The 14,561-nt window shown below is 35.6% G+C and overlaps 1 protein-coding gene across 2 annotated transcripts; it reads right to left on the bottom strand.

Moving 5' to 3' along the window:
- Nucleotides 1-29: 29 nt before the first annotated feature.
- Nucleotides 30-11,973, bottom strand: arhgef25b (Rho guanine nucleotide exchange factor (GEF) 25b). 2 transcript variants are annotated; one of them, XM_051897895.1, is made up of 16 exons: nucleotides 11,700-11,973; nucleotides 9,726-9,852; nucleotides 4,967-5,310; nucleotides 4,692-4,766; nucleotides 4,474-4,604; nucleotides 4,305-4,371; nucleotides 4,123-4,226; nucleotides 3,966-4,035; nucleotides 3,747-3,836; nucleotides 3,542-3,634; nucleotides 1,846-1,896; nucleotides 1,667-1,744; nucleotides 1,291-1,482; nucleotides 1,040-1,220; nucleotides 751-935; nucleotides 30-609 (listed from the first exon to the last, which is right to left on the bottom strand). In XM_051897895.1, exons 1-15 carry the CDS (start codon nucleotides 11,793-11,795, stop codon nucleotides 754-756), a joined length of 1,881 nt encoding a protein of 626 aa, XP_051753855.1. In that variant the 5' UTR covers nucleotides 11,796-11,973; the 3' UTR covers nucleotides 30-609; nucleotides 751-753. The 2 variants fall into 2 exon arrangements, with proteins under 2 accessions (XP_051753855.1, XP_051753856.1); XM_051897896.1 differs by lacking the exons at nucleotides 9,726-9,852; nucleotides 11,700-11,973 and adding an exon at nucleotides 7,164-8,108.
- Between the last annotated feature and the right edge of the window lie 2,588 nt (nucleotides 11,974-14,561).

Below are 14,561 nucleotides of genomic sequence, written 5' to 3' on the forward strand. Positions count from 1 at the left end.
CTTTTAATTGACAGCTTTCAATACGAAAATCTAGAGTCATTCAGTGAATATACAATGCTAATGAAAACATCTGAATTCAAATATGAAAAAGTAATACATTGGATAGCTTGATATACTGTCTTTTTACAAGAGGATCAAGTATACGTTACAGTACCTGACATGTTTAATGCCTAAAATCTTCCTCTATGTCACATTATATATCATTTGGAACAAGGAATAAGTTAACCTTCCCATGCACAATTTTAGCAATATAGAATTATCAGTATGATATAATGTCACTAATGCAAAGTTTAGCACATACGGTCCAATACTTTTTGTTATGGTAACAGAAAATGTAGTCTTGTAGGTTCAAAATACTTGGCCCTGAAGGTTGTGTTGGATATATGGTTTGTGTGAATTAACATATTGAAATGGCAGGCGGATGAATAATTCAGTTATAATGAATAATTAAATAAATTCAATCTTTGTTTATTGGACATAACTAACTCGGAAAGGGACTAAGTCTTCCTTTATCTCCTTATAATGTTCTCCTGAGAGTAACAGATGATCCATTGCTTGGGTTGAAGGCAGAAGAAGATGAGAAAGTGCCTTTACAGGACTGTCAGAAAGCTGAAAATTATAGGAATAGAGGGAAATCATAAGTCCAATACTCTACAAAATATAACGCTATGAAACCAGATGGATCTATAGACATTTTTGGGGCGTTTAATGAACAAATTATGATAACTTCACAATCTAGCAAACACTGACCTTTCACTGAGGCATGGAAGGTTGTGAAGAATTCCAGGAGCGCAGGCAAGGCAGACCCTGGCGGTCTATTGAGGCAGAGCTATAGGGTCGCAGGTCAGAGTTCAGTGAGGGTGATGTTGTCATGTTCATTCTCAGGCTGAGGGATTTAATTTCTTTTCTCTGGAATTCAATAGGAGATTGCAGAGCTAAAATGGGTTTGATAGAGGAGATAAAAGAGAACAGTGTCCATTAGGAATTCTGATCTATGGCGAGGTCACAGAATGGTCAATGAAAAGTATGATTATGACACCGTTTAAAAAGTTGCGTTGTGTCTCCAGGATCTGTATGATGTCATTTGCCCAGGACATTCTGATTTCTGGAGTTGATGCATGAAGAATGAATCGGTGCATGCTTCCATCTACATTACGAGACGTCAACACCAACCGACATGGGTCATCCGGGCAACGATCCTCAATGCCCAAACAACTAATCTATGAAAGAAACAAATAAACATATTTATTTTGCATATAATCTCCCACTTTTTTCTCCTCTGCTTCTCACCTTGATGCTGTTTTTATAGATGTATCCTGGCAGGGAAAAGCCTTTCTTGCGGTCAATTGGCTCGCTGAGGATGACAAGCTGCTCAAAGAGGAACACCCGTCTCTCCTTGGGACGGGAGAGGATGCTGTTCTCATTTTCAATGAATGTGAAGGTGTCCTGTTGCAAGAGTTTCCCTTGTGCTCTCAGCTGACCCTATGAACCCATATAGCTTCAAATATAGGTGAGAGAGCTAATACAAATATAAAAGAACTATAAATGGCATAAATAGATAATTATTGTATAAATAATGGCCTCATGTTGTGCTCATTTCGGATACTGAAGGTTACCAAGGTGAAGTAAACCATTTCCATTTCTCCAGTGTATTTGTGCATCTTACCTCAAAACCCTGTAGTCTTCCAACATTCATCATGTCGTTACATCGCTTTGGAACAAAACACATCACCTGCACTGCCCTCTGTGATAAGGACACAAAAAGAAGACAGAATAATAATTCAATATGTCAAAGAGTTTATTCTCTTTCCCCCTCTTTTATAAGATAGTACAGACTGAACCTACCTCAAGATCTTCTGTTTGTCTGCCTGCTTTAGTGTAGTACTTCAAGAAATCCTGTAAATAAACAGCATATAGGCAGAATACTAACTAACAGGCATAAGGACTCCAACTCAGATCCTTAATTTGTAAAGACGGACAAGAATAAATATGCAAAATGAGGCGTTGACTTTTTTAACCCATTTTCTGTGGGTTAAATCTGTTTTTTTTGTTTGTTTTTTTTAACCTAAATCACATCTACGTTGTTTATCTATATGTCAGGGTTAAACAAGGCATGTTTGATTTGATTTTCTTACAAATAACTAAGTAGCAACAAAAGCTATCATAATACTTTTCTTTTCTCTGTTTGTTGTTATGCACTTCATGTCAGCCCATACAATGACAAGATTTAGAATTATATATATTGGCCATACTGTACGAATTTGAGGTAATTTTATCTGTAATGGGAATATATTTACTACCATTCAAAAGTTTGAGGTCAGTATGATTTTTTTAAAATTTTTTTAATTAAAGGCATAATATGTACATTTTCGCCGCTAGAGGTCACTTATTCAAAACAAAGGTATAGCTTGATGACTCCTTGATTTCGCGCAATCATCGGAGGTGTTGTCTATAGCCGGTGGAAAAGAATCAGGATGGGAATCGGGCAGAAATCATGTTTATGGATGAGATTATTAAAGTTACTGTAGTATGAAGCAGAGCTGGAGCGATAGCTAATGAGAGACGAGCGTGACACACTCGAGAGTAGCCGAACTTTTATTATGCCGCAGTCGCCGCTTCCACTTCTTCCGCTCAGGGGCTACTATGAGACACTTAATGCACACTGCAGTAAACTAGATCAATATTAGGCATGGTAAAACATGGTACTCGCTGTAAATCAAGAAAACAAGATTCAAACAATAAGACTTACTGTGTTAAGCTATATAACAATGAGTTTTCTGTCAATTAATGTATCCATTCAAACAGTTGCTCACCTGTCTAATAAAACACATAATATATTAAAGCGTCTTTGGTGTTTCCATGGAAATCGAGGGTAACGCGGGTATGATGTCATTGATAGGCGACGCACGGACACAATCCGTGTCCTGGTTAAATTGCTTATTTTTCTGGATTTATACATTCTTGGAAACATTTGGGATAATGTAAGTACACAAATCAACAAAATATATAACATTGTTCTAGTGGTTTTTGAATATTTTAATCCAAAAATCTTACATATTGTGCCGTTAATACTTTTTCAGCAGTAAATATATCAAAGTGACAGTAAAGACATTTATAATGTTACAAAATATTTCTAAATATATGCTGTTAAGAATCCTAAGAAAAAGTATCATGGTTTCCACAAAAATATTAAGCAGCACAACTGTTTTCAACATTGATGATCATAATAAGGAATGTTACTTGAGCACCAAATCAACATACAGTATTTAGGATGATTTCTGAAGGATCATGTGACACTGAAGACTGAAGTAATGGCTGCTGCAAATTCAGCTTTGCCATCACAGGAATAGATTGCATTTTTAAAATATATTAAAATAGAAAACAATTATTTAAAATTATAATGATATTTCAGCTATGGCCATAAACCCTGTTAGGTGTACAGAGGAGGAAAATAGAGAAAGACTGAAAGTACAGGTGAAAAAAAAGGTCCACCATTAGAAGTAGCTATTTTGAGCTTTTGTACAAGCTTACACTAACACACCTTCAGCAGCAGCTGATATTTCATGATTCTCTGAACAGGTTTGATGAGCAGGTCATTTAACTGCAGTCTGTGACCCAGCTGTTGTCTCAGTTCCTACATTAAGAAAGAGCACAAGAAACATAATCAAAGACCTTTCCCTCATACACTAAATAGTAAACATGGCCACATAACTACTCAGATTTTACCTCATTTCATCATAATTTACCTCAAAATAGGTTTCAATGTACTCTGAGACAATATGCTCTGACTTTGGCTTGTTCTGACAATAGACCACATACATGTTGAGCCGCCTCTCCTGGGAAACACACAGACATATTTGTTCCTCAGCAAATGTTTCAATTTATGTAATACAAATTACTACATTATATACTGACAATATCATCAGCAGTTTAACTCACAAGAAGGAAATAAAACATAGACATACATGTTTAATAAACAGTTGTGCCAGCAGGTCAGGTTCAGACACACATTTCTCCAACTCTTCAAGAAAATAGCTGTTCAAATAGAAAAAAATAGATAAATAAAGGTAGGAGCTGTAAGAAGGTCTCAACTGGCACAGATCATATCAATAGGTGACTTACTCTTTGTGCCAGTCATAGATCTGATGAATGTTCCCAAACACAATTTTATCCTTTCCTGCCAAATACTCAGGCACCCCAACACTTTTCATTGTAGCCATATAACCCTGGAGAAGGGAGAAAGTGAGAGTTAAAAAGAGAGAATGACTAAGCTCTTCTATGCATATTGAATGCATTTATGTTACCTCCACTACAAGCCCCAGATCTTCCACATACAGCTTCTCTGTCTCTACCAGCTCTGTCAGCACATATCTATGAGTAAAATATGAGGTATGTCTGATTTGGAGCAGGATTATTAACAACATTTTATTCCAGAAACCATGGGTTTGAGGTCACCATCAATCAAATACCTACATGCTTTTCTCTAAGGCAGTTCTTCTCTCCTGGTCTTCATCCTCTAGGCTCAGCGATTGTACAAGTGTCTCATCAATCAACGAGGCACCTCCCTCCCATCTCCCAGAATGCACATCGCAAGACTGATGCCTCTGAAATTGGACTCATTAGCCATCACAAGCACAAATCAGTTAAGTAAAATTATTCAGTACTGTCAAGTAATCAGTGTTGTGTAGTACCTGCAAGAGATCATTTAGGTATCTTGGGTAATAGGGACTGTCAGGAGATGTTGGCCCTGAAAGTTCACCACAGTCCTGCATGCCACAGGACAAGAGTGTGTGTACAGTTTTAGTATTATATACAGTATAAAAAATACACTTTTTCCCTCTCTCTCTCTGTGATATACACTACCATTCAAAAGTTTTATGTTAACTAATGAAACCTTACTGTAAAGTGTTACCAAAAAACTTACTGCCCCCACACTTTTAAACAGTAGTGTAAATTATGTGCATACCAGAGATCTGTAGGAGTGGGGCAGTTTTTTGGACTTCTCTGTTGGGCTCAATGGGCTTTGAGCAGGTGAGAGAGGCAGAAACATATAGCCTGAGCCGTCTGGGCGCTGAATGACCTTTGAGCTCTGACCCTTGCCACCTCCTCCCAGACTCAGCCTTCGAACTGGGCTGCTCAACCATCTCTTGAGGGCCTTGAGAGAGCGGGTAGATGTGGTAGATGGCCGCCTAGAGGAAGGAGGCTGATTATTGCTGGGTGAGATTGGAGAGAGGTCATCAATGGAGACAGAGGGCGAAGGTGTATCAGTAGGCAAGGAGACATCGCCAAGCCCTGTCAATGTGTATGACTCTACAGAGACAGAGACAGAGAGAGAGAGAAAGGTAATGTGATAGAAGATCTTCAAAGCAACACTTCCGAAAAACAGGTGTTTAACATATGAACAAACAGCAATGAAAAAATTGTCATATTTATGCTAAAGTAAAAATGGAGGCTGTGATTATCAAAACTCTGAACATTTGACAAATTAATGGATGGCATTTTTAGGTCTACAAACAAATATAACAGATTATAACTAAATGCATGATTAAATGATTTTAACTTGATTGTACTGACAACCACCATGATAAAACAGGGGGTAGAAGACTTACCTCATTTCATTAGAAGCGACCTTTATTTCCCATTACTTTATATATGGCCATTTTTGCCATAAATAAAGTGCTTTTTTATCATTTTTATTTATTAATAATTTTAACAATATATACATATATTACCAGAAAAGCTTCTTCTATTAAAATATTATAGATTTTTTTATTATAAATTAAAAACATATTTTGAAATACTTAGCAGTAAAATTAAACGTATTGACATTTTTCCCAATTAACTGTTTTTTTTTTTTTTTTTACTGTTGCATTTATTGTTGTTAAATTCACAAACATTCACAAAGAAAATTTGGGGTCTCTAAGATTTTTTAATAATTAAAAAAACCTCTTGCCCCATGCTCACCAGGGCTGAATTTATTTAATTACAAATACAGTAAAAACAAAAATATTGTGAAATATTATTACAATTTAAAACAACTATTTATATATTCTTTAAAATGAATCATTACTCCAGTCTTCAGTTTCACATAATCATTCAGAAATCATTATAATATCCCGATTTGGTGCTCAAAAAACATTTATTATTATTATCAGATTTGAAAACAGTTGTCATGCTTAATATTTTTGTGGAAAGTGTGATTTTTTTCAGGATTCTTTGATAAATAGAAAATGAAAAAGAACAGCATTTATTTAAAATATAACATTTTGCAACAAAGTAAAAGTCTATTCACTGTCACTTTTGATCAATTTAATGCGTAATAAAAGTATTAAATTACTTCAAAAAATTAATTAAATAAACAAAAATCTTACTGACCCTAGACCTTTGAATAGTAGTGTATATTGTGCAATAAGGAGAGAATTTGGAGAGACAGAGAGTAATAAGATTATATCACAAGGGAATTTCCAGTTTCACCTCTAATATTCATCTTGCAGTTATTTTTGTTGAATTTTCCACATAGTCATGAAAGGTGGAATATAAATATAGCTGGCAGTTCATGGAAGAGATTCTGCCTTATAAGCAGATGATACAGCTTAAAAATGGTTTGGCTTTTTCCCCGATTTAAAAGCTTTACAGCGCAAAATGAGAGAAACATGCCCTATCTGAAGGGCAAAAGAAAAAGAAAAACTTTGAGAGAGAGAATGAGGGACAGAACAGAATGGATTCTACTTTTTCTGTGTGCATGGATTAGCTGTTTCTAAAGGTCACCATAATCCTGCAATAACCTATAAAACAACCATTCACACACACATACAATGCATCAGCAATAAAACATTTCAATAGATGTAAAATAATACTGACAAAATAACAATGTTAAGAAATAGTTTAACATCATTTTTACAAACTGCAGGTATGATGAAGCAGCAGAATAATGCAATTAATACACTCGGTTTCCAAGCAAAGAATCCTTTCCAAGCTCCAAAATGTGTAAAATATGAATTAATGTTTTTGGTCTAATCAAGTATGATTGGCACATATTCAGAATATTCATCCCTTAAAAACAGCAAAGCCTAACACAATGCAAATACAAATGATATTCGAAGAGATCTGACAATTTGACTATAGTGAAAAGTGAGAGCAACATAGACTAATGGATCTCTTACCTTGCTGTCTGAAGCAGCAATCACACCTGGCCAAAACTTTCTGACAGAAGCGTACACAGCCACACACCCGTGGAGCACGATACCCCTTCATACCAGCCGAGTAAACACTGCCGTATATTATAACCCTACTGCATGGCACTGTGACGATGTTTACAGGGAGACACACTCCTATTCCCAGTTCAGAGGTAATCCCTGAGCTCTGAATTCACACGCAACATCTGTATAATCCCTGCTTTTATCCACATAGATCCACTGTCACATCATGCCTCTTCACCTTCCAGGAGGCAATGAGAAGGGTCAGAGTGAAAGAATGGGGATGTGGTTAATTTCTTTGGCTCCTCATTTTCCTCCACCGCCAGTGTACAGTCTACATTGCTAATATCTGTCTCTTAAATAGAGAGACAACAGGAGACTTTATTGCTGACAAAGTCACCATGAAATCAGTGGACAAATGAGTGGAGAAGTCCCGCATACATCACAAGAAAGAAAACTGTCATATTATGACATTTTGATTAAAAAATTCAGTCATTTTTTTAAAAGTAAACATTTACATGAATCATTTTAGATTTTATAAAATGTTATAACTTTTCTTTGTTTAGAAAATAGAGGGTGATTTTTTTTATTATTATTATTTTGGGAACATCTTTTCTTCCCTATTGTGACATTTATCTGAGTAAAATGGCTTCTCAAAAGACAAAATGTAGGACGGGACTTGATTTTGTCCATCGTTGTCATTTCTTTTACTAATTTCTTCGATCTTATTTTAGTGACAGGGGGAGGAACGCGGCATGAAACGGAAGTTTCAATAGTCTTTTCTTGCCTATTGTGATGCACGTCATATATCTGCGGAAGCTTGTTTCCACCACTAAATTAAATAAAATAGGTAATTTTCAACTTTTTTCTCGCAATTGCGAGTTTGCATCTCATAATTCTGACTTGTGAGTTATAAAGTCAGAATTGAGTGATATAAACTCGCAGCTGCATCTTATAAAGTCAGAATTGCGAGTTTATATCTCGTAATTCTGACTTTTTTATATCTCACAATTTTGACTTTATAACTCAAAAAAAGTCCGAATTACGAGATAAAAACTCGCAATTCTGACTTTATAAGATGCAGTTGCGAGTTTATATCACTCAGTTCTGACTATAGCTCGCAATTGTGAGTTTATATCATAATTCTGAGAAAAAAGTCAGAATTGTTAGATATAAAGTCAGAACTGCATAATAAAAACGCGCAATTGCGAGAAAAAAGTCAGAATTGCGACTTAATATAAACTCGCAATTCTGACTTTATAAGCTTCCATATATATCCAATCCGAGTGAAATGGCTTCTTGAACAAGAAAAAAATGTACTTTTTATTTAGAAGGCGGGACTTATTGCGTGTTGCAATTTCTACCATAGGGGTTATGCGCAATCTATTCTGTATCTGTATCTATTCTGTATCTAATCTGTATTCTGTAAAACAGATCAGATCGCATCCGGTTTAGGTCTTTTGTATGTGCTTCATGAAAAAATCTGGTGTTTTATTCAAGATAACTTAAAAGGAGCGAGCAAAGATGAGCATAACTGATGTCCCCCGCATATGCAGATTGATATTTAAAAGCTTTTTTTTTTTTTTTTTTTTCTTCTTCACACTAACGTTTAGATATTTAATAGAATAAAACGCATATAACAATGTGAAATATGTAGTTTCACTGATTACCTTAAAAGTCCACAGATATGCTGTCAGTTCATACTGCTTGTCAACACTTTCTCTGACAAGCGGATGCAATGAGACCAGTTTTCCGGTTTGGTCATGTAACGTCCGACATATAACGTTACCCTATTCAAAAGTAATATGTGTGCACAGTCTTCTTAAGTCTTTGGAACTAATCGAAGAAGACGATGAAAAACGCCAATAAAAACAGCAAAAGATGAAGATGGAAGCAACAAAGTGGACATGTGAGGAGGTCTGAAGCCAAGGTACCCGCGTTTGTTCAACTCGAGTTAAAAGATAATGCAATGGTTTATGAAGGTTAGAAAAGCTAGAGCGCTTGACCGCGTACAACACGTTACAACAGACGTCAAAAAGAATAATCAGGCTTTACTGCTCTCTCCAAGTACAACAAATCCCCCTAGTTAAAAAAAAAAAAAGAGTACCCAACATTGCCATCTTGTGGAGAAACATCAGGGAAAACTTTCAATGAAGAGCCTTCTCTTTTCTCATTATTTTGGCATCTTAGACCTACATTTGTACAGAGTGAAATATCCACCGGAAGATAAACCATATTTTCCCAGATAAGGTCATCTCATGGTCATCTCCATTTAATTTGTTAGTTACATTTGGAGTTGGTTTAACTGAAAATGTATGGGATTTTGGACTTTAAAACTGTTGTTTTTGCTCTTTAAACCATACTTTCACAGATACAAACTGGCAGAAATTACTATGTTTATTTATTTATTTATTTGTCTTGCACTAGGTGTGGAGTCAGTTAAAGACTATGTTTTCATGCTTTAACTGTGTGTGACAAAGAATTCATGTTCAGTAAAAAAAAAAAAAAAGGGTATGTTTGACTCCTCACCTTTGCCCTCAGGTATGCGTTTGGGTCTTGAGTTCCAGCTTTGTTCTCCAGTTTCCAATTCTGCGCCCTTCTTTGAACAACCCCAGCTGTCTTCCAGTAAAGTACACCCTTCGTTTCTCTCTTGGATCTGGACGGGTCATAAAAGTTAGTGTTATCCATCAGCTCTGAAGGGACAGAGCTGTAACTAGCTTTACTATCACAGCAGCAATGAATGCATGTCCATACCTGAGCAATTCATATGACCCTAAAAAAAGACCACATACCACCTCAAATTAGACAGACAAGACACTCCTTGGTGAGTCTTGAGAAAGTATTTCACCCCAAAATCAAAAGAAAAAATATAAAAATTAAGTCTATTGTCTATTGGACCATTTCCCCCTAAATACTCAGTACCTCATTTGAGTTCTCAATGGTAATTTTCGTTAGATTCTGATTACTGATTTAAATATTTATTTAAATAAGTGTTACTTAAAGATAATACTACAAGTGGTACCATGACATTTTGATAAAAAAAAATAATAATAAAAAAAAAACCTTTCTATTAAGACCTAAATATATGGATACATTGACAATCTAAATAAATTAGATTTGTGCCACTGTCTAGGCTTTACTTTCGTTGGTATATATTTACATGTATTACGATATACAAACATTCCAGACAACACATACTAAGCTAGAAATGAACAAGTGTAACACATTTTTTTTTTCTATTTACTGTAGGAATACATCCAAAGTACAGTGTACTGGAGGAGGTCTTATCTTTTGTGCTTGCTTCCTTCATTTCCAGTAAACATTTGGCAGGTTGGCCTAGTTGGAGCAATATCAGTATTGAGCTAATGACTTGTTGTGACAAGTTTGGCAGATTTCTATTGAGTGCTTTAGTCTTAACCATGAAGTAATCATTTTCTGTTTAAGGAAGTACAGAGAATGCCAAAAATGCCTTTCAAAGAGACAGCAGCTGACAAAAAAAAAAAAAAAAAAAACTTGGGACAAATTCTCCCAAGTATTTTCCATGTAATTCTTGCTGATGTGTTGTTGGTAAGAGAGAATAAGTAAAATTAGAAGAAATAAAAATAAGAAGCATCCCTTAGGCATAAAACAAGACACAGGTCTGCTTTCAATCACACTTGTTTTGAGATTGGTATTCTGTGTGTGTGGGTCTGAGTTAACAAAGTTGATGTGATTGTAAATTATTACAATATTGCTAAAGCAATCACACAAACAGAGAAATAAAAATTAAGTGTAGTGCACTGATTAAAATAGTCAAGATAAGGGTAGTTGACATGTCCTGTGGTGTGATATGCTGCTGTGTATTCCAGCTAAAACACTACATTTTGCTATTGCATTTTATGTATTAGTGTATTAGCTACAATGCAGTTCTTTTGGTCTCATATTAATTGAGAGACTGCATGGAATATTTATTCATTTTTACACTAGAGGACAAGTCACAAGACACTTAAACAGTGATTAAAATGAATTCATTGATGCAAATAAATGTATGGACATCAACTACCCATATACTTATCATTTAGTAGGGCAGTGTTAGGGAATTATAATATATAGTCATTTCTGTGTAAATGGTCCATTAGCCATTGATTTGAAAGCGACACAAAATTCATGGAGAAAGCGCTTACAGACTTTGAACGCACTGTCAAAATCTGGTTATCTCAGTCATGTCTGATGTCTGGAATGTGTTTGGAATATACCAAAAGACATACACAATAACAGCCACACTAAATAAGGCCTCAAAATAATTTAATCTTATTCAGTTTTTTTTTATTTGTGTGTATTTAATAGTTGTCAATATTATGTGTGTGTGTACTTTACACTACACTATAGTTCGAGAGAAAAAATAGTCTCCGAAAATGACCTTAAAATTGATCATTTTAAAAACAAAAATGTTTTAAAAATCAATGTCTACGTTAAATATGTTCCCATTTCAAAGTAGACGTGTGTGAGCGTGTGTTTGCTCACCCAGTGCTGGTTACTCAGGGCCAAGGACGGGATAGTGTTTGATAAAGATATCAGCAGTTGCTCTGGGTTTCCCTGAAGGCTGGCCAAACTCTCCATCTTGCTCTTTCTTGGTCTTCAGATGGATGAAGGAAATGTGTGTTGTGTTGTGTCTTCTCTATCCTGGTCCAGTACTGTCCAGCTTAATCCCTACTCCCTGACTCACTGACACACATTCTTATCTTCTCTCCTTCTTCTGTCCACCACCCATTCCCTCCCGTTTCTCCAACACCCTCTTGCTCCATCTTAACCTCCCTGGGCCAGAGCGAGAGAGAGAGAGAGCAACGTGAGGAAACAAGAGAAAGGGCTCAACATGTTGTCCTACAAACCTCCAATCTCAAACATAAATAAAGGAATTAAATAAAGTCTTATTTAACATGTACAAGTCCCAAAGGTTTTGGTTTAGGGTTCTTCCCTATAGGGTTAGTCTAATTAAGTTAAATTTAGAACAACTAATCAGTGGGAGGTCCCCAACATGATATGAAAACAATGTACATGTGTTTTGTATGGGTTTTTGGAAGTGAAAGGGTTGTTGTGGGGCAGAGGGTACTTGTTCGAGGAAGGATACTTAGATCTAGATCTATTTTCCTTAGTTGTCCCCATAAGGAAAACAATTTAATAAACATAGTAAATCTTAAATCTAGAAATGCAGTAAAAGTCCTATGAGGATTAGGTTTAAGGATAAGAGATTATACTTAAAAACATTAATAATACATTCGAGAAAGTAGCAGAGTTTTAGTTCAGTTATATGAATATTGTATTAAAAATGTTGCTTTCTTTCTATTCTCTTTTATGCAGTTCTGTCTTGCTGTGCAAATTCTATTCTAATTGTATTCTATTACTTTGTATTTTGCGTTGCTTTAGTTTTTATTCATTGTAAGAATAATCTGTTACTATAATACTATGTCTGATATGTGTGCTTGTATATCAGTGATGACTGACTTGATGTGGTGCTGGGATACATGAGGATTAACTTAATATAAACTTAATTTTGGTACATAGGATGTTTTGTTAAGCTAAGACTATTTTATCAGTCCCTTCAGAATCACAAGAATTTGAGCAAATTAGCTTGCGGTTTTGTTTAAATAATTTTCTGCATAAAGCCCTATCTTGTCTTGAGCTTGTTCAGTTATGTTCAACGCAAAATATTTATAGGTTGTTGTTCTACTGACATTGGTGTTAATTACGTAATGATGATTGGTATTTATTTGTGCCATATTAATCAGAGAAATTGTTTTCTTATTTTGTCCATCTAGAGAGGCAAGTGTTTATCTGATAATTAACATTTAACCTGGTCATGTAAGGACATTTTTGTCAGCAAAGTACGTCACTCTGTCTTGAAATCTGATCAAAGACACCTTCACATTCCATATAATCCTCTAAACTGAATTCAGGGTCCTGTGACATAAAACAAGCAATATATAAGACAAAAACACAAAGTCCTGAAACACACCCACTGTATGTTTAACTTCATCAGCATCAGTGTGTAATATAAAAATAAAGTACAGTTTTAAAAAAAAAAAAGAAGTAAAAATGCAGAAAGTTTTTCGGTTAGGGTGTGGGTTAGGGTTAGGTTATAGTACAACTAGCTGCATATAAAAACAATAGAAGTCTATGCAATGTCCCCATTTAGATTGCTAAGTGAATGTCAAAATGTCATTTTCTTGGTCCCCATAAGGAAACCAGCTTATAATTAATGCTAAATGAAGTTTTTTGAAAATGTAAAAGTCCAGAAAGTTTTCTGTGAGTGCTGGGGTAGTGTTAAGGGACAGAATATCTACAGTTTGTATAGTATAAAAATCATTATGTCTAAGTCCCCATAAAACATGGAAACCCAATGCGTGTGTTTGTGTGTGTGTGTGTGTGTGTGTGTGTGTGTGTGTGTGCGCGTGCGCGTGTGTGAAAGGTGATTACACTCTGAGTGCCTATGTTGAGTCCTTTCTGATCCTGAAAGGCATTAGTCAGTCTACGGAGCATGTATACACCCCTCTATGATCACACACCACACACACACATGCAATATGAAGACGTGAAGCTGACTGTTGTATTTTCTGGGAGCTGAGGTTTCTAAGGATGTGAAAGTTGATTAAAGGTATAGCAGCGCTCACCAAAGGCTCATCTTTTCTTCTGGAAGGTGGACACAGGTGAGTTATACTCCATATTTGATCAATCTCTATGTTAAATAAAGTTAAAAAAAAAAAAAAGAGCATCTGGTTGTCTTCATATTGGTTCACTGGAGCTTTAAAGAGAATGTTTATTGCTTTATTGTTGTAATCTTTGGATTGTATTTTGATATGCACAACTGGAGAAATGTTTAATTTACTGCTGTATTGAGAAATCGAAATAACAGTTTTGTAACTAAATTAAATATGTTTTACAACTTAAAAGACCTGTATAAATGTATAGATATATTTATGCTACAGTTCACTGAGGTAACATGCTTTTAAAGTGTACGTAAGCCTGTTTACGGGTATCTGTGTATTTTAAGCCTGAGCAGGCCAGATTTAGCACCGACAATTAAAGCACAGCTCTCCCAGGCTAAAACCAGAGCTATTAAAACTCCCAGTTTTCTCGCATCGGAAGCTTTTGAGTCAATTGAACGGCAATAGTTGCAGTCGCTGTAAATGCATTATTTTTATGAAGGTTCTTTCGCTTGGTTAGAGAGCCTTGTGGTTTATCTCTGTTGGTCTGTTTACCTCAAGACAGGGGCCATAAACACTTGGAGTGCATTCCTTCACCTCAAGTTGCAGACCTACTACAACCGTGTTGGAACACTTTCCTCAAATTCCAGCAATGATGGTGTAGGCGAGATTGAACTCTTGAAAC

The sequence above is a fragment of the Ctenopharyngodon idella genome, chromosome 6 (assembly GCF_019924925.1).
Source record: "Ctenopharyngodon idella isolate HZGC_01 chromosome 6, HZGC01, whole genome shotgun sequence".
Taxonomy (NCBI): domain Eukaryota; kingdom Metazoa; phylum Chordata; class Actinopteri; order Cypriniformes; family Xenocyprididae; genus Ctenopharyngodon; species Ctenopharyngodon idella.

Coding starts and splice junctions, on each gene's coding strand:
- arhgef25b (XM_051897895.1), bottom strand. CDS start 11,795: ATGGAGAGTTTGGCCAGCCTTCAGGGAAACCCAGAGCAACTGCTGATA. Junction 1,897..3,541: donor AATATCAGCTGCTGCTGAAG/GTGTGTTAGTGT, acceptor GTTTATTTACAG/GATTTCTTGAAGTACTACAC. Junction 1,483..1,666: donor GAAGACTACAGGGTTTTGAG/GTAAGATGCACA, acceptor ATGGGTTCATAG/GGTCAGCTGAGAGCACAAGG.